General features: G+C 37.2%; 1 protein-coding gene across 1 annotated transcript in view; it reads left to right on the forward strand.

Moving 5' to 3' along the window:
• Positions 1-217: 217 nt before the first annotated feature.
• DOCK8 (dedicator of cytokinesis 8) overlaps positions 218-19,767 on the forward strand; it is a gene marked incomplete at its 5' end in the record, with an annotated part of 92,617 nt that continues 73,067 nt past the window's right edge. Inside the window, 2 exons of the mRNA XM_084305083.1 lie at positions 218-270; positions 17,148-17,250. Coding sequence (XP_084161209.1) covers positions 218-270; positions 17,148-17,250 — 156 coding nt within the window. The remainder of the gene's footprint in view (positions 271-17,147; positions 17,251-19,767) is intronic.

Below are 19,767 nucleotides of genomic sequence, written 5' to 3' on the forward strand. Positions count from 1 at the left end.
GAAGCCGTCGGTGCGGAGCGGCAGAGCCCTCCCACTGGGGCCGATTTCGGTAAGGAAGGTAAATGCGGAAGTTGCCACCCAAGAGCTGTCAGACGGCCGCCGGCTCCGTAGCCCGCAGCATGCAATAAGTAGTAGCATTAATAACAATAATAATAATAAGTAATAACCCAGGCGCCCGACGTGCGTGCAGCCGGCTTCTGCCCTCCTCGACGGCCGCATGGCGACTCTGCCCGCCGCAGAGAGGAGGGCGTTTGCCCTGAAAATCAACAGGTGAGAGAGAGACCCCCGCGGTGGGACGGGACGGGACGGGACGGGGCGGGTCGGAGCCCCCCGGCCGCGGAGCCGCCTGCCCGCCGCTGGCAGCCGGGCTCTGCCGCCGCCCCCGAGCCTGCCGAGGGCAGGTGGGGGCTCCTCTTCTTCCTCCCTCTCCTTCTCCTCTTTCTCCTCCTTCTCCTCTCCGCACGCAGCGGCAAAAAGATCTGAGGCTGAAAGCGTCGCACCTGGCAAAAGGAGGGTTTATGTAGGGCGTCCGTACTGCGGTAGTATCCCCCCGTGCGCTTTTTTTTTTTTTTTTTCCCCTCTTACCCTTTCATCTATGAAAAGAAAAAATCCTTCTGATTAGAAATAAATGTATCTTTCTCTCCCCCGTTGAATCGAGTGGGTGAGTTAGCTGTTGAACACCAAACTCTGAGCTTGCAGACTGCGAGACTCTGCTGTCTCTTCCCAGGGAAGTGGTGACTCTCAGCTGGTCTCTGCTCTGCAGCAGCAGTAGGAAAGCAAGACAATTATTTTCACACTGTTAAAGGGAAACACGGGCCAGCTTTTCAAGAGCATTGTTGTTTGAGACAAAATCTCTGTTTCCAGGGTGTTGATGTAAGTACAAGGTAACTGAGTTTGCTGACACGTAAAAGAGCAAATAGCACAATGGTAATACATGTATAAACTGAGGATAAGGCCAATCTCTGAGCCAGAGAGAAAAGTATGCACAGAAATTCCACCTCCCCGGCAATTTATTGGAAGACTTGGGTTTTCAGTTACAGAGGATAAAATTAGCTCCACTGCGATATGCCTTTCCCATGGCAGAGTACACATCAGTGTACCTTTCCTTGTCCCTTGAGAATTCATTTTAAATTTATGGGGAACATACACAAGGGTGAGATATCATATTGAGAAGCCATCAGATGAGTGGTTCCCTGCAGGGTCCTGCCGTGTTTTCTGATCATTTGGAAGCTTGTTTGAATATACTGTAACTGGCTTGGATTTAGAGGGCTTGGATTATTTTTTTTCTTCCTATTTTTAGGGTCAGCTTTCTGGCAGCTTTTCCCAGCTGTGGTGATGGTCACTGTATGTCTGTGTGACTAAAGCCTTGCAAAGGAGTGCAGTACTACCAATTAATCTGGCATTGTTTTACAAGGGCTGACAAAAGTTTCACTAGTAAGAACTGTTGTTAAATTAAACCATTTGGATTTTATTTTTATTTATTTTTATTTTGATCTGATAGCAAAATATTCAGTATTTTTGGTAGTAAGTCAAATGCTCAAATATGTTACTCATCATGTTCTGGCTGCAATTCCATTTTAACAACCTGCATGTTTATTTGGCAAGAAAGAATGTTCTCTTTTACACTTTGGTAGGAATTATGTGTATTTGCTAGCAGAACATCATGTTTCCCTTTCTTCAGAAGGACCAGGCCATTTTTGCATGACCCTCGGTTTGTTTTACTGACAGTAGAGTAGTATGTTTCACAAGAAGCTCTTTTTTTTTTTTTTTTTTTTTTTTGAATCTTCAAAATAAGAGGAATATAAAGTCACTGTCTAAATAATTTACTTGTCTGTGCACAAAAGGCTGTTCTACAGCTATAAAATTGTGTTCCCCTTTCTTCAGAGTTCCTGAGCTTACTTCTTCAAAATACAACTCTTAATGAAAGTTGGTCATTACTGGCAAGGCATCATTTACAAGAGCTATTACATTGTCTGTATAATTACTCTCCATCCACTACAAATACATATGCAAGCTCTTCTCTTTCTTGCTCTTTCTCTCACCAGTGGCTTGACTAAGCTATACAGTTTTCAGCGAGGACCAGTAGAGTTTTACTGGTTCCTAAGTACAACAACACTGGCTGTCTCCATGATCTTATGGGTGAGCCTTTTGTGTTTGTGGAAAACATGATAGATATGCAACCATCTTAAAGCTGTGCTGACCAAAGTTCTGTAAAAAAAATAGCACTGGCATAATCCAAAATGTTGTGTTAGTGCTCTGGTGTCATGATTTAAAGTTAGCATGAGTCCTTGATCATGTGCAATGGGGGTTGCAGATGCTTCAGGAATGACTATTACATGACAAGCATCACAATTGCTTAAAATAAGGTCAAACTTTAAAATCAGGCTTTAAAATAAGTACGGATTTGTAGGCTTCATATGCAACCTACATAACCCACATAACCACATCTTCCTATCATTTTATTTTTCCTTCCACCCATCCTGTGTTTGTTGCCCCAACCTGTTGCTTCCTGCCTTTTTTAATCCTGCAAAGACTTGCACATGTGTTTTTAATGCACGCATGTGTGAGTAGTTCCTTCTGTTTTAATGGGATAACTTTCATATATAACAATGTTCATCTTATATGCAGAGTGAAGGAGCAAGCCCTTAAATTAGTGTCCCTCATGCTAGGCAACATTCTTAAAACCTACTTGTGTACTACCTAGAGCTGAGTGGCTGAAAACTGAGCAAGACCACAGAAAACATCCTATTCAAATAATATTTATTACTGTTACATGAGAAATTAAATTTGTTTACAACTTAGACTTCATTTCAAAGAATGTATAAAGGTATCACTTAAAAGAAAATAAGCTATATGTGTCTTTCCAAATGGCTTCCTGCACAAGGCAAAGGAAGGGGAATAAAACCCTCCTAACTGTGCACTACTGGGAGATGTTTTTGGTGCTGTCTGAGAGTGCTGGGGGTACAAAGTTTTCAGAAACCACCATGGAACATGAAAAAGTTGTTTGTCCATGCTGAATTGAGTAACTCCTAGATAATAACTTAAAGGTACCTGGACTGCATGTTGTAAATGTTTCTGCTTTTCAATCACAAAATTTCTAACCAGAAACCAAGAAAATTGATTAAAAAAAATTATTAAAGTGCTGAAGAAAGCAATTCTGCTGAAGAAAGAAATCATTGGCAAAAGTGTGGGCTCTAACATGTAGCAATTGAGCAATGTATGTCTGAGAGGCAATATAAGCTGAATTTTAAGCAGCTTGCCTCAGCAGTGGGTTAGGATAAACATAACATTCATTAAAGAAATTTCTATTTTTGTTACTTTTATTTAGCTAGTATAGTTTATTATTTTATCTTCCACATAGATCTTTCAGTAGTAGTACTTTGTTTTGACTTCAAGTGAATAAAATTATGCTTTAGGCACCTACCTGAACAATCAAAACATTTCAACAGATACATTACAAAACAGAAAGCTATATCAAGAGCAGCACTACAACCCCTTAACATATCACTTAACTTCGTCATGTGACCCATGCATTTAAAACCCTTGCAATAGACATGTTTCTGAACTCTCTCTGCAGACCACCGATGTTTGCATTTGTGAGTGATACAAAACATTATCAGTATTTAGTCCTACCATTTAATTTCTGTGCTCTTGAAATTGTCCAGTTGCCAAACTTTTTTTTTTTTTTTTAATTTTTTATTTTTTAAGAAGTATACTTAAGGATGAGTTTAGAGTCGTAGATCTATATTTAAAAAATATATAAATTAAGGCAAACCTTTGGCTCAAGAAATCCTATTAAAAATAAAATTTAAGGTTACAGTCAAAACCTTATCTCATTCTCAAATAGTACCATGAACTCTACACTAATAACAACAATACATTAAAGTTACTCCTACCTGACACAATAAAGCCAGCTTAACCTCTTGTATTGTACAGAGTCTTATCTCTGAAGGTTCAGAAGAAATTACCTTAAATGGCAAAGCCTAGTGCAGAGGGGTCAGGTACAGCACAGAATGGTTCCAGTGGCAGAACAGGCCATTTCCTACCTATTCTGACAGCAGATTTCTGTTCACTGCATCACCTTGATAGGATTGAAGCATGTATTTTTTGATTGAATTTCAATAGAACTCTTACTGAATGGATATAATAAACTGATAATTACTTAGAATAGTTTTCCAGACTTCATTGTATAGGCCGAGATATTTCTTTTCATTATTTTTTTGTTCATTTTATTTTAAATATATTCAATAAGCTGCAGAGAGATCCTCAATTCTTTTATATTCTGTATGTACAACAGGCTCATGTGGTAAGTATAAAGATGCACTTTTCAAAAACTCAGAAATTTTCCTAGTCAGCTTTTTACATAAAGTAGTGCATGATAGAAAACTCAATAAAATAACAGTATGTTAATAGTTAAGATGGGGTTTTTGCTGTAAACCTAAAACACACATTCATGGCTTCTCAACTTTTAAAAGCTACTTGTTATCTATTTCTTATCAAATATGACCTCTGAACCATTGTTTGAGCATATGTCAGAACAGTGGTAGTATTAAAAATCCTGTATTCATTTTTACTGAATCAACCTAATTCAGGAAAGACAGTCACAAGGGAAAAGCACACTTGATCAAAGCTCTGAATCCTGTTTTACTCAAATGAGTTGCACAATGGGAATCTGAGTGATGACAACTCTGATTAATAAGCCCTTGCAAGCTTATATTCAAAAGAGTTTTTTCAAACAATCAAATAGCAATCTGTCTGAATTAGTCTGAGATCCAAAGCATAAATATACATATACGTATGGCTTTTAAGAGAAGCTAAAAAAAAAATAATCTGTAATTACTATGGCAACAGATTGCTTTTTATGTACTACATGTGTGAAATAAGTGGTTTTATATTTTGTGTGGAGAATATTAAGCAGTAATAACAAATTAAAGATAAAAATGGCATGTACATAAGTTTTGTATCTTATGTGTAGCAGCTTCTTACTAACAGTTTATATTAAAATGACAGTTTACATAGACTTCCATGAAATTAAATGAGAAGATGACTTTTGAAATTGCTTTGATTTGCACATGCAGGGAGCATAAAGAACAGGCTATCATCTTGCTTCTGCATGTTAGTTTTGTTTGACAGCCTTTTAATTTGGCTATAGGAAATATTTGGGCAGTTGTCTTTAGAGGTTATCACTACACTGTTTTCACCTTTCATTAATTTTATTTTTTTTTACATTTTTTCATCTGGGTTCAACATGCATTTTTTTCTCAATTGCCAGAGCATGTGTAACCTATTCCCAGTTTACAGGGTAGAGTGTGAACCGATCAAATTATCAGCTCATTTTTTTTGCAGTATCACACAATGGCTGATGTTGAAAGGGGCCTCTGGGGGTCATCTGGTCCAACCCTGCCACATTCAGGCAGGGTCAATTACAGCAGGTTGCCCAGGACCATGCCCAGACCATGGACCATGTCCTTCATCAACCTGCTGGCAATACTTTGCTTAATGCAGCCCAGAATACCACCAGCCTTCTTTGCAACAAGAACACATTGCTAGTTCGTGTTCAGCTTGGTGTCTGCTAGGACCCTCAGGTCCTTTTCTGCCAGGCTGCTTTCCAGCTGGGTGGCCACCAGCATGTCCTGACACCTGGAATTGTTCCTCCTCATGTGCAGGACTTTGCACATCTCCTTGCTGAACTTCATGAGGTTCCTGTCAGTCTATGTCTTCATCCTGTCCAGGTCACTCTGGAGGGATGGCAGCAAGACATGGAGGTTCTGGTGTACACAAAAGCAAGCCACTCCTCTCAGTTTGGTGTCATCTGCAAATCTGCTGAGGGTACACTCTGCCCATGTGTCTTGATCATTAAAGAAGATGTTAGACAGGATTGGAAGCAGCATTGACCCCTGGGGTACACAGCTCGTTACTGGCCTCCAGCTAGACTGCAGGCCACTGAGCTTCCTCTGTGCCCAGCCGTTCAGCCAGTTCTCAAAGTACCTCACTGTCTGTTCATCCAACACGTAATTCATTGGCTTTAGACATGTTTCCTTTATACATATGAAAAACCTGATTTCTGAAGAATTACTTCTTCCCAGGAAAGGTCACTCCTTTCTTCCTGACTTACTGCAAGCTGATTTGCCCTATCTTTATTTTTATTTTTAAGTTATCATTGTTTTTGTGTCTTCTGGATTTGTATTCAGCACAAGGAATAGATTGCACATGCATCTAGAGCAGGGGTGGAGAAGAGAGATGACAGGGAAGTCTGCTCCTTCATGTGCTATTCACAAAGGCCAATCCCTGCTGTAGCCTCTGCATATAGGTTCTTTACCTCCCATCCCACTACTTCCTGGGTTCTGGACAATCTGAGTGAGCAGAAAAATTGAGGAGGACTTCTGACCACAGTTTCATCCCTGTTGTATCAGCTATGACTGCTCACTGCATGTGAAAGGCTAAGCAACATCCATTAGATGTCTCAGGTGGCTATTTCCTTCGGTATTGTATCCTGTCTCTCTTATTTGGGACATGTTTACAGGTACTCTTCCACTCCAAGGGGGAGATGTAACCTGCAGGAACAATGACCTAAATCTACCATATAGTTAAAAATATTAAAGCAGGTTTGGTAGGGATCCTGTCTATAGTAAGTAGTTCTGCAGTTAATAGAGGGAACTTCTTAATGCCTGTGTGTTTATCTTTTCATCAGCCCTGAAGATAATTCATTTGCCTTTGCTAGGAAATGAAACTTTCCAGTGAGTAGTCAAACTGGACTAAATCTACATCAGTGCACTGCTTCTAAACTTGCTTTACAGCCATACTTGAGCAAACGACAAACGTAGGTGGTGCAGTTCGGCTGGTCATTATGTGTAATATAACCAGTATCAGCTGATTTGCATATAAAATTTTTGCAATTAATAGTTGTTGCATTTAAGTGCAACTATATCAGAGCCTGTATGCATCCACACAATCAGACTGCACCTGGGAGTGAGCTGTGCTGTAGACCATGTGAGCTAGAACCTAGCTGGAGACCACAGGAGAGACAACTGCATGTAAAGATGAACATGGTTATACAGTTTTTCTCAAATTCCCATAAACATGTTATAGACTCAGATTAGATTGCAAGCTGTCAGATTTTGTACAAGCACAGAGTTAATGAAAAGCAAACAATTTGCAAAAACACATGTGCCCATGCAACACCATGTGAATCCTTTAGAAGTACTTGGTCCTGGTGGGAACTGTGAACAGTTAGTTCTGACAGAGGTGGATTGTAAATCAGTTACTGTAGTGAGTTTGCAAAGTGATCAACATTATATACCAAGATCATGCCATAGGATATAAATTCATAGTGCTGAGATAAATGTCTATAAGTATCCATTCATTGTTTCAAAGATAAGATTATTCAGAACACTCTTATTAGATTTGACATCCTGTTGTCCATTACAAAGACTAAATGCACAGACCTTTCTTATGGTGCAAAAGACTACATTTCCTGCTTGGAAAAAAAAAATAATAATAAAAAATAAATAAAATTATATTAAAAAAAAAAAACACCTTTTAGGAAGTAGAATAGAAAGAGTAAGAAAATGCCATTCTCCTACTTTTTGAGGATGCTAATGACTTTTGTACTTTTGTACTGTTTACCCTAAATTTTATGATTACCTTTTCTGGAGTGGTCTGCCTGCTATAGAACCAAGGTAATAGCAGCCACTTGTCAGCAAACAGCCCCTGTAGAAACAAAGCCTTTAGAGAACATTTGGCCATGCAAGCAGAATACTGTTGTTACTGCAGAGACAGATGTTATTGACAGCTGTTGTTAGCTGGAAGGTAATCTTTTCATCTGACTGGGTATACAAATTGTCTTTAAAATACAGCTATTTTCTATAACAGTTGTTGAAGACTGGATTTATATTGTACATATATCTGTGCAGTCACTAAGCCAGACATGATAATCTGTGCTGCATGATTAGAATACTGTGGGTTTTGGTTTATCTCTGGAAGATGAGCAAGAAATGGACTTTAGGCTCTGCACAAAAGCTGCATTTAGAATCCATTTCAAAAATCTTATGTCACTCTCAGACTTCAAACATTTACATGTGTTGGAAAGTCTAAGCTGCAGTCTGAGATGAGGTTCGTTTTTTGTGGCACAGGAAATGCTCAGTTTACATACAAAAAAAGTGAAGTTGCAAAAGAGAAGCATCTTTACATCCACCAGTTTCCACATATGAACATTCCTGATTTTACCTTTCCAGGTATTTTGAATTTTCAGACATGATTTTCTGCAAAGAATAATATTTAATGTTGTATTTCATTAAAAAGAAAAAAAGAAAAAAAGAAAAAAAAAACATGAAACCTATCTTAGGCTTTATGGTCATTAAAACTATTGTACATGAGCATAGTTGAGCATCGTTTTCTTTATTTCTATTCTAACTTCATTACCTCTTTTTTAAAAAAACAAAACAAATCGAAACAAAACAGACAACTGTATTGTTTGTAGCAGCAGGTAAATTCCACTCTCTGAAAAGCGCTTACTAGATACCATACCCATCCTGAATGTTTGCCACCAAGAATGCAGTTACAGCAGAATAGATCTAGGACTAAACCAGCTGTTTAGCCAAATTCACCAAAACAAAACCACTTCAACAGCATTTTTTCTATTGACCATTGTAGAGCAATACCTGCGTGTGATAAGTCATGCAGTTACCTAACTCCAATAATAATGACCTTGAGATTTTTTATAAAAGAGTTAGCACACCTGGTCCCAGTATTAATATTTTTACCTAAAGTCAAGCAATCTGGATTTGGTATGAATAAATTTTATTTCAGTAGTCACATGAGCTGAGCTTTACAATCATTATAATAACAAAATCTCATGTCCAGAACACTGTTAGAATAACATTTAAGCTTTTCCAAAGCTTGACATTTTACAGATGAATTAAGAACTGAAATGCAGTTTTCATGATGCAACATCCCAATCTGTGTGTGTGAGTGTGTATAGCATAATTTCTATAGAATTTGTACCTCTAGCAATAGCCAGCAAATACAAAAATATACTATTTTTAACATCTTTGTTGTTAATGTGCAAAATTCTTTGGACTTTTTTTATTTATAAGAGTGTGAGCAGAAGATCCGTCTTTCACTTGTATCTTAGTTATTGCTCTCTATTCTGTTGAAATCAAAATTCTCTGTTCTAAAGATGGCAGTACCTCCCCATGTACTTGAAATTGTGCCAAGTCTTTCAGGTACACAGACCTAATAGAAGATCCTTTTGTTTTCCTTTAAATTTAAAGCTGTAAGGAAAAAAATATAAATTTTATTCTAAGAAATAACTGGGGAAAAAAAAAAAAAAACACCCAAGGATTTTGTTTCTGTTACTGATCTAGTGTGTTAGCTTGGTTGGGCAAGATTTGTATGTTTTTATGTGTTATCCCAGTGCCAGCTCCAATATCAATCACTGCTTTTAGGCATATTTGAGAGGCAGAAGTTAGATAACCATCAGCATTATGAGCTTCCCATCAATACTGGGTTGTAAAGAGCTTACATCTACAGTAAGACCCAGCAGCATCTTCCAGAGTGAGTTGTGGTAGCATAGGCCACAAGGAGAGGAGTTGAAGATGCCAGTCTAACAATATCAGCATAAGTCCCACATTATGTCATTGGCAACATCACAGCAGGGCTCTGCTGCTTCCTCATGAACCAAATGAAAGGTCACCCACAGAAAGGTCACACCAAAGTTCTACAAATCAGTATTCTTAGGAAATGAGGGGTCAAAATATTAACCCTTTTTTTTTTTCTTTTTTTTTTTTTCTTTTTTTTTTTCCAGTTTGATGTTGTTTTCATTATCTCTTCCACTGGCTTGTGAAATAATTACATTATTGCAGTATGAAAGACTCATCTGTAATATGTTGTGAATTTGATTTGAAGTACGTCATGAAAGATACAAAATACACATTCTTTCCTTCTTGATAAAAATTACAACCTTGGTCTTGGAAAGAAAAGAAGTGACAAAATAACCAACCCTGTCATAGAAAAAATGGAAATTTCCCCAAGAATAACTTTAAAGTGCTCTGTAAAGTGCTCTGTATAATTATCTTTAATATCTGACATTCTTTCACTTACTATTAATAATTGTTATTTAGGAGGAAAGTGGAAACAAAGCATGGCAACTAGTATGATTATGGGTTTTTATAAAATTATGAGTATTACAGTAGCACTTTTGTAATGAAGTCTTTGTGAAGCTCAGGTAATATGCATGAGCTGAAAGATAAATCCTTACATTTATGCCATAATCAGCTTGTTTTGAGTTGGTAGAACTGTGTAGAACAAATGAAAATCCAGAAGGACACGCTGATGCTGTTCCATTACATTTCAGTCACAGTATAAAAGCTAGCACATGTGATCACTAATGTTTCTGAAATTGCCCTTTTTGTTGTAGATGATCCAGGATTTTGGAAGCCATTTAAACAGTTCAGCAAAGAACAAACGTATAAACAAAAAACTAAGCACAGCCACAAAGTATTGCCCAGGAATACCCACACAGTCTTCTGTAGAGATCAGGGGACACTTGTTAGAACGCTGTTCTTCAGCCCTCTCAGTTGAAATGGCTATTTAGAGAAGCCCTAATGTGAGCTTTAGCACACACAGAAAGTTCTCTTGAGACAACCATGGAAAATTATCCTTAGATGAATTGAGGTTAATCCCCTCAGAATGAAAGATTTGTGTACATAATGCAGAATGCCATCAGATTTTAAGCCAATGGGTACATTTAAAAAAAAAAAAAAAAAAAAGTTTCCATGCAGATTTATCTTCTGTTAGCATTGCTAATTAGCATCATGTGAAATATTCATTAAAAATTTTGTATTGAGTATATAAACTCTCATGATCAGTTTAAACCTATACTAAAATGAACAGGTAAGATTAATTTATATACCTTGCTTTCCAGGAGGTACCAGTATACTGTCACATGAAATGTTACACCTACAAACACTCCAATTGCAATAGGCAACCAGTCAACAATGTACAATCTTTTCTCAAATGTTATATTTTGCATATTATCCACAGAACATTGTGATTAAAATGCACATAAAAGCGTGGTTCATCAGGGCCACATCCTAAGTCTTCTGTTTCTTTGTATGGCAAGAAAATATGGTTGTCCTTTTTCTCCACTGCTAGGATTAGAAAATATTTATTATTAGTAGAGTATTATTATTGTTTGTATGCTTATGTCTGTCTCTTCCTGAGGGAGAAACAGCAAAGCCAAGCTGCAGTGAAAAATCTTCACTGAATGAATGGCATACATGACCCGGGACAAAAATAAAAAGTGACCTCTTGCCTGTTTTTCAATGTAACAAGCTGCCAGTGTAATGAAGTCAATTTCCTCTCCTAGACTTCTCTCTTCGTTCCTGCACCATCTCTTTTGGGAAGATTGTGGTTAAATTTCAGCCAAATTGAATAGGATCGTTATTGCCTTAGTTGATACATACTTAATGCGGTAGACCCCTAAGAAAGAGCATGCTGAAGGATGCACAGCCTACCTGAGTCACCAATTAGCTGCTAGTTCAGATCAGCCACTGCTGTAAACAGTGAGTAGCAAAGCCAGCCTCTGGTGCCTTAAGGACTAATTATAAACTTAAAAGAACAGGCAGTTCCACTGGCAGCAAGAGAAGAACTTCTAAGCAAGGTTCCCATATTTGCTAGTTAAAGATCTGGATTGCTGCCCAAAAATCTCTGTGTTTGTATGTGGGAGTGGAGAAGAGGGGTAGGTATTTGATAGCTTTTTCTCTTCCAGAATTTTTGGTTCCGTGTTTTTGAGTTGTAACTAGAGAAATTGTGTGTTGAAGCCTCAGAAAAAGAACAAAAGCTAGCTGAGAAGCTTCTGCACCAGCAACAGATGGAAGGGATTACTTCTCAGGGTAGCTAAGGATTAACACTTTACCTGTTAAGCCAAACTTTTCACTGTCTTACTTTATGATTCTCCCATCTATATACATTTACGTATAAATGTTTCTCCATCCTTGGAGGTTTTTCTTATAGTCCCTTTTTATTTATTTATTTATTTTCATCTTTTCTTGATGTCACATTATGTAGGCAGCTCTTGCAGAAGACTGTTCCTCAGAATCTGCTGACAGAGATCGTCAGGGTGTTAAAATTTTCTCTTCATACCCCATTCTAGTACATAATATTTAATTTTCTTTGGATAACTGGATTGGTAGGTATATGAAGCATACTTTTAAGATTTTTTCCCATTACATACCTTCTGTTTTCCAATTAATAGATGATCTTTAAAACTATTCTCTTTGTGTTTTCTTTTCTCTGTAAATCCCTCATTCTGTGTTCAAGATTTTGTATGATATCCGTACTAGCAAAATCCTTATTGTCTCTTCTTTTAAACATGTTTCAAAGAACTACAGAACTAGCTTCCTGCATAATGTGTATTCATATCATTTTAATTATAGAAGTTACCAGTGTTCAACCACAGTATTACATGTTAGAGAGAGAAAGTATATGACAATGTTACCTTCCTTTCCCAACCCCTCATCTAGGCCCAAGCACTACCCCAAACTTCCAGGTCCCCAAACCTGCAATGAGTTCTGTACTGAGACACATCTCAGAATTTGACCTACAAGTTAGATTTAATTTTAAAAACCCACAGGTACAGTCTGTTACATCAGTTGCAGTATTGGTTTAATATATTATACAAACTGTACTCTTTGCATTGGAGAGTATTTTTTCAATAAAAAGTTGAATGTTTCAACTTTTTTTTTCAGCAATTCAGGAGAATTGCTAGAGGATTGTATCAATGAGTGAGGCAGATGCTGTCAAAAATCTGATTAAGCAGAACAGCACTGGTATATTTTTTGGGCTATCTTGTAGTCATATTTGGGTGGTTCAGAAAGTCTGGTGAGCTCCAGCTTTTTCAAGATTTGCACCAAGGAGTACTGCATCATCATTCATGAAGGGACACATCAATACAGAGTGAAGCAATGAATTCCAACTGACATTATTTTACGCCAACACTGTGGAGCAACCAAGGATCGAAAAAAAAAAAAAAAACAGGAAAGCCTTAGGCTGCAATCATCTCCCATCTTTCTCTAGGTTTATACTGTCTTGCAACATAACATGGGACTACTGACTAACTGTGAATTCCAACATGACTTTTGTGGGGAAGAAAAAAAAAAACTCCTTCAAATCTACACTTTTATTTTTCAGGCGGCTTTCTCCTAAGGAAAAAAAAAAAAAAAAAAAAGGAGTGGAGTAGAAGGGAGGGAAGAAGGAAGGAGGAGGAGGAGGAAGGGAAGAGGGGAACACGTACCAAAATGATAGCTCTGTAGAGCTGTTAGAGCTGTAGCAGCTGTTAATGCTGCTGGTGCCACTTCTGCTCTGTAAAAGGCTTGCAGCTGCTTAGCTGTTGCCTCTTGTTAGTTCTTGGTAGTCTTCACTGCAGTGCCAGTATGCTCTCATCACTGTGGCATCACCAGATAGCTTCTTCCAGTGTCCCATTACCTTTGAAGTGGGAATATTTTTCCCATTTGCTTATTAAACATTTTGTATTTTAGTTTAAGATTACTTTTTTTTTCATTAATGGACATGAATTGCTCACTGTTTTCTTTATGGTTTGCTATCCTTAACATAGTTGGGGACAACTGCTCCGTCTCCCCTCACTCATCTGTTTTGGAATCTGGACACCACTTTTTTCAGTCTTACCAGGTGGATCATCCTTCACAAAACATCAAGCATTCTCACTGCTTTCTTTTGGAGCCTTTTCAATGTGATTGCATATTCCTCTGAGGTGTTCTTAGTGTGTACATCAGCTTTAACACTGTCATTGGCTTAAATACATGTAAATAGAAAAAACTTCCCCTTTTTTCTGCACTTTTAGTACTCTGTTAATAAGTGGCTTGGTCTTCTCTCTCAGATTGTCTGCAGCGTGGTTATTTATTTAGACAGTTCATCTCCGTTTTTGTATTTCTGTGTTTGATGGGCTTTCTTCTTCCTACATTTAGGGTTTTACATTTATTCTTATTGAATTTAATTGTGCTGATTAGACAGTTTCTAAATGTGAGATCATGTTAAGTATAGCCCTCTTTTTCAGTACTTACAATTTCTTCCAGTCTGATGTCATCCATGAATTTCATTACTATGTTATCTATACCATCATCTGTGTTCTTGAATAAAATAGTAGGCTGGAGATAGGCTGAAGAGAAATTACTCACTTACAGTACATTCTTTGAAATCTGTTCACAATCTTCTTCTAAACTTTTGATGACTACACCTTGAATAAGAGTGGGGGTAGTTTTTTTTGTTTGGTTTGTTTGTTTGAATTTTTTTAACCAAGTTTGGAAACAGTTGAGTTGATTCCATCTAGACATTATGTCTTTAATTTGCTTATGGGAATGCCATGAGAGATACTAACAAGAGCCTTACTGAAACCAGTTAACTCAGAGAAAAGTATTACAAAACTTCATATGACTGCCATTTGATAAATCCATAATCATCATTATATAATTTTTCTTTTCTATACCAATAAATCACAAACTTTTCAGACCTTGGGGTTCTACACAACTTTTAGTTGCTCACTGTGCAATTCTTTGTCAGGCTAATAATAAACAGGCATTGTTATGGTGATTAATGATTAAAATTGATTTCATGGCCCGTGCTTCGATTGGAGGTTATAGTTTGGGACCTGGACCAGTTCCAGATGGTTATCAGTTGATTGCCCAGTAATTTGCTTTGCTATCTTTTTGAGTGTCAGAGACAAGCTGACTGATCCATGATTGTTTGAGTCCTCCCAAAAATGGAGAACTCAAATAATCATGAAGGGGCTCTAGAATGTCCATCTCTCCCCAGCCTGGTACTCAGGTTTTCAAAACTCTCCATGCCAATCTCTGATTGTAGCACCCACCTTTTCTCCATGTTGGGTAGCTGACTTGTACCTTGGGTTTAATGGCTCTTAGCAGCTGTGTCTTTCCTCTACTTATTCCCATTAGATCCTGCCCATCTTTTCTGTGTCAGATCAAACAAACCTGCTGTCTTCTGTAACTATGACTGTATTTCTTCTCTCATTCTTCCTTCAAAGATAAGAAAAATGTGAAATCAATCAATTAAACTACTCTTAAACTTTTTGAAATTCACCTTTATAGATTATGGGCTTATTCTTCAGTTGAAGCAATTTATTTTGCAAATTCTTTCTTTTGCATATTGGGGGGCCTCTGGAACTAATTTTGAGAAACTTGTTTCCTCTCAGTTAGCTGGGTTTGTACAGGCTTTTACCAGACAGCAAATTAGCCCCTCTGTCCACATGCAGGCTTCCTCTTTTGTGGATGAAAGTTCATACCATTTCCTTTTCAAAAATGACCCCGTAACTGGTGTAACTTTTTATTTTATTTTATTTTATTTTAATTTTTTTTCCTAGCAGCAGCTTCTGCAATACACTGTAACACAGGTTTATGAATACATCTGCCACTAGACTTTTATTTACATCAGTAACAGGTATTTCTGCATGGGATAGAAACTGACTTACTCTGTTCAAAGGAAAATAATATTTTTTAATAATCTGAGGTTTATTTTATGCTTTGTTACATACATTCATAATCAGAGATTGTCTGTAGTGGGAAGATGAAAAAAAAAAAAATAACCTTGATATACAAATAGATTTGCTTTTCAAGACAGGGCAATAATAATGAGGAGATCTGCAGACTTCCTTACTCTCCCTCCATGGCTTCTTTCTTATATAACTATTGAATCACCTTAAAAAAAAAAAAAAAAAATTGTCCTTCCTGAGATTTGGGATACCAGTATTGACAAGGAATTTCTCTTCCAAATGGATCCTTTTTTTTTCTCTGTAACTCTGGCTTTGCTCTGTCTGCAGTTGCTGCTGCCTTTATAGTGTAGTCATGACCCCATTCATGCCAGGCCTTGACCTCCATGCACCTACTCTTAGTTATGCATCTTATGCATCTATACTTTGGAAATAAGGCCAAAAATGTGAATATCTTTTGTGAGATGCCTGTCCCTTAACAAGAGTATAACTGCATTCAGCAAAAATTGTTTTTTTGTCATACGTGTGAGCAACAGCAGTAGCCAGAAACTACATGCAGCAGAATACATGTAGGTCAAGCAGTCATGGAAACCAAGAGGAGAGAAAGTGCACACGAAATAAGGAGACTGTGGCATCTGGTAGTTCGAAGACACCTATGAATGCTTGCTGTATTTGGAAGAGAGTCTCATATAGAAGAGAAGGTCTTCTTGCCTCTGTGTTTTCCTGTCTGAGTGTTAGTTGTCCTGGTAGGCTGGCTGCCAGAACGTTTTTGTTCAGGGCTGGAATCTGCTTAATTGCCTCTTTTTTTTTTTAAAGTCTTGTCCTGAATATTCATGGAGAAATATATTGTAAATGTTTTGTTATCACTTCATGTCTGATTAGTCTTAAATAATATTAAATATTTATCGATTTATTTCCTCAAAGAATGAGCAAGCTACTCTGTTTTGCACTCTGGGTATATGCAACTGTATTACCACTCTGGGATTTCCAAAGAACTCAGGACTGGCCTTTTTGTTCCCATTGAAATCAATTAATTACCACTTAAGTTGTCTTTTCCTCAAATGTTCAGCTGTCACAGTTCAGAGTGTATTTTAAAATCATACTTGGGTTTCTCTTGTGTTGTTCAGAACAGATGACACTATTAGAATAAATCTGTGCTTACACTGTTCAATGAGCAGTCCTACTTTAATTTTATACATTGGTCAGTTACTAGCTCATTAAAATATATTCCTCTCTGATGTTCATTCTTCTTTCTTTGCTCTGTTATTCTTTAATTCTTTTTTACAGAAACAAATCTGCAGGTATCACTGCCACAGGTTGCAGTCATACTTCACTTAAGGGCAAGGTAATTCTTTCTTGCTTAATCCTTCCCAGTTGCAAGGATACATAATGATATAAATGCATTGAAAGAGAGTCAGAATATTAATTACTTAGGACTGCAAATGTTGTTGTTTGTTTGTTTGTTTGTTTTTGAGATTTGTGGGAATTAAAAAACAAGAGGAGTCTAGGACATACTCAAAAGATGTTTCCAAACACTGGGACATGAGGCTAGATTGGATGAAGTGTAGGATTTGACATATGTGTGTGTATAACTGTAATTATAGGGGTTTTCTCTGCTTAATTAAAGGTACTCCTCTGCAGAAATAAGAAAGCAATTTACTCTCCAACCAGGCTTTGCACAGTTCTGTCAACGAAGTTTAAGCACACCTGGCTTTTCTACTCTTCATCTGGTAAGTTCTGGGTTTGTCTTCTATGTGCAAGTTTGTAATCTTAAGCCATTTTTATTTCACCTGTCTTCTGCCTCAAGCTGTTAAAAATGTTCCCTGGAAAGTTGAGGATATTACACACTTAAAAGAACTAGGAATGGTCCTTGGAGCCTGAAATAGTCGTTCTGCATACTACTGAGAATCAAAGTTAAATAGTGTTGGAATATATAACAGCCTTACTTTGTCTTGCCAGAAATGTTCAACTCCACAACCAACTAAACACATTGTGTGGTGGCCACAGATGTTTTGCAAAAGGAGATCAACAAGAAAAAAATTAAAAGAAAGGTGGAGGCTCAGCTAGCATGGCTTATTTCACAGTTCCCAGAGCTAGCAGCAGAGACAGCATGCCAGCCTGCCTTTCAGTGATGTTGAGTAAGTGTGCTAAGTGAGAAATGCCAAAGTGTGCCCTGATTGGCATAGACCTGAGTCAATGGTTATGTGGCTCCAAATTCGGTCTTCCACAGTTAATCCTTTTCCCCTCCCCCAAAATCAGACTATATGACATTGCCCTTATGACAAAGGGAAAAAATACCAGATTTTCTTAATTGCATTTCAGGAAGACGGGGATTCTGCAAACATGCTATGCCATTAAAAAAAAAAAAAAAAAAAAAAAAAAAAAAAAAAAAGAGAGAGAGAGAGAAAGAGAAAGACTTTTTTTTTTTTTTTTTTTTTTTTTTTTTTTGATGAGACTCAATAAGTAGGAGCAGAAAAAGTGTCTATGCACCAGTGATTGTGGAAAAATGAAAAACACTAGATGTAAGCGTTTACTTCCTGTGTGTCAGGGCCTCTCGCCACTCCGCCACTGCTCACTTCCTTAATCTGAAATGCTGTGGTGTGCTTTAACTTGTTCTTTGTGGTTATTCTGACAGTGGAGGCTGGGTTCTCTTCTGCATGCATAAAGTTGCTTTTGCTCTTAAGAAACTCAGTAACATTTCATTTCCTGGGTATTGCACCGTAGCTGCCATTTTGTGCGCTGTTGCAATCTCCATGCCTCTAGTCCATCCTCCTTAAAAAGGTATGTTTGTAGTAATGATTTGTGGCTTTTTTTTTTTTTTTTTTTGTAGTAGTAGTAGTAGAATGATTGTTTTGCACACTTCTGTGATGTGTGAATACGAGTGTAGGCTTCTGGATTGAAACAGTATCTCTCCTTGTTTCCTTTGATAATTTGCACAGTTAGGGAGACCATTACCGTCCATCTGTATTTACCTTTTCCACCATCTTTTCCATTTGTATCTCATTCACAATAGTCAAAAACGCACAGTTCCATTAATTAAAGATTATTACTATCAATTCATCTAGAAAAAGTTACAAGACATAATGAATTGTGATGTATTTGACTTGTTGGAATGACAAAGTGTGGTATCTGAAAGGAAATGCAATGCTTAATTGAAAATTAGATTGCAATAAGCAACATTATTTTGCATGCAAAACACTACACTACATCTTCAGCAACTGAAAGGACATAATATGTGTTTATATATATATATAATTTAAACTGTGTTTTGCTTTAATTTTTTGCAAATTATTTTTGTACAGATTTCTAATATATATTTGTGCATTAACACATAATGTTTTACCTACTAGCAAGACAGTACAGTAAATGAGCTTCAAGGACTATTCAAGTCCTAGGACATTAATAGTCCTAGAACTATTAATGAAAAGTCAATAGCTAATAAAGATTCCTATTTACTCATAACTGTTGACCCAGTATACCCAGTCAGTGTTAGGTTTTCCTTTTGGGTAAGAAGAGCAAAAAATGTTTTTCCAAAACTGGCTTCAGAGAATTCAATAGATCATTTAAATGTACAGGCAGATGGGCAAGTTCTAACACTTCGCTCATGTAGAGACCACTGTAGTTTCCCTATAAAAGAGGAATATGTGGGTTTTTTGGGGTGTGCTCAATGGTCTCCACAGCATCATTTGCCACATCTATTTTTCAAAAATGTTTAAAATTCTTTGCATCTCCTAGATGTTTTTAGAGTATTTCTCCAAAATATGCTTCACTTTCTGTTATGTTTTTGGATTTTCATTAGCTGAATAAATTCCTTACTTAAGTTTCCAGAATGCTAATAAGCCTCCAATATTTGTAGTTATACCACTAACCATTTTTAACTCATCTCCTTATCTACAGTAACTGATGTGATGTGGCATGGTACGCGTGAGCCATTTTATTTCAGAGCTACCCAGACCTTTGTTACTGCTGTGCACCTTTGTACTTTTCATAAGTTGCAGAATTCTTCATTGTCCTGTTAAGATAAAATTCCTGGGTACGACACTGTCACTGAAAGAAATAAATTCATACTCGGGTGAAAATCCAGCCAACTCCCATGAGAGTCTTCCATGAGTAGGTCTCAGTAATAATGAGTGAAAACTTCATGGTTTTGACCTGCAGACTTTATTTGTGGAGAAGAAGACGGAAACGTAAAGAGAATAGCTTGAGACTATACCCTGGATGAGACAATTGTCACAGTAACATTGCAT

The sequence above is a fragment of the Netta rufina genome (assembly GCF_964035555.1).
Source record: "Netta rufina genome assembly, chromosome: Z".
In the NCBI taxonomy this organism is placed as follows: domain Eukaryota; kingdom Metazoa; phylum Chordata; class Aves; order Anseriformes; family Anatidae; genus Netta; species Netta rufina.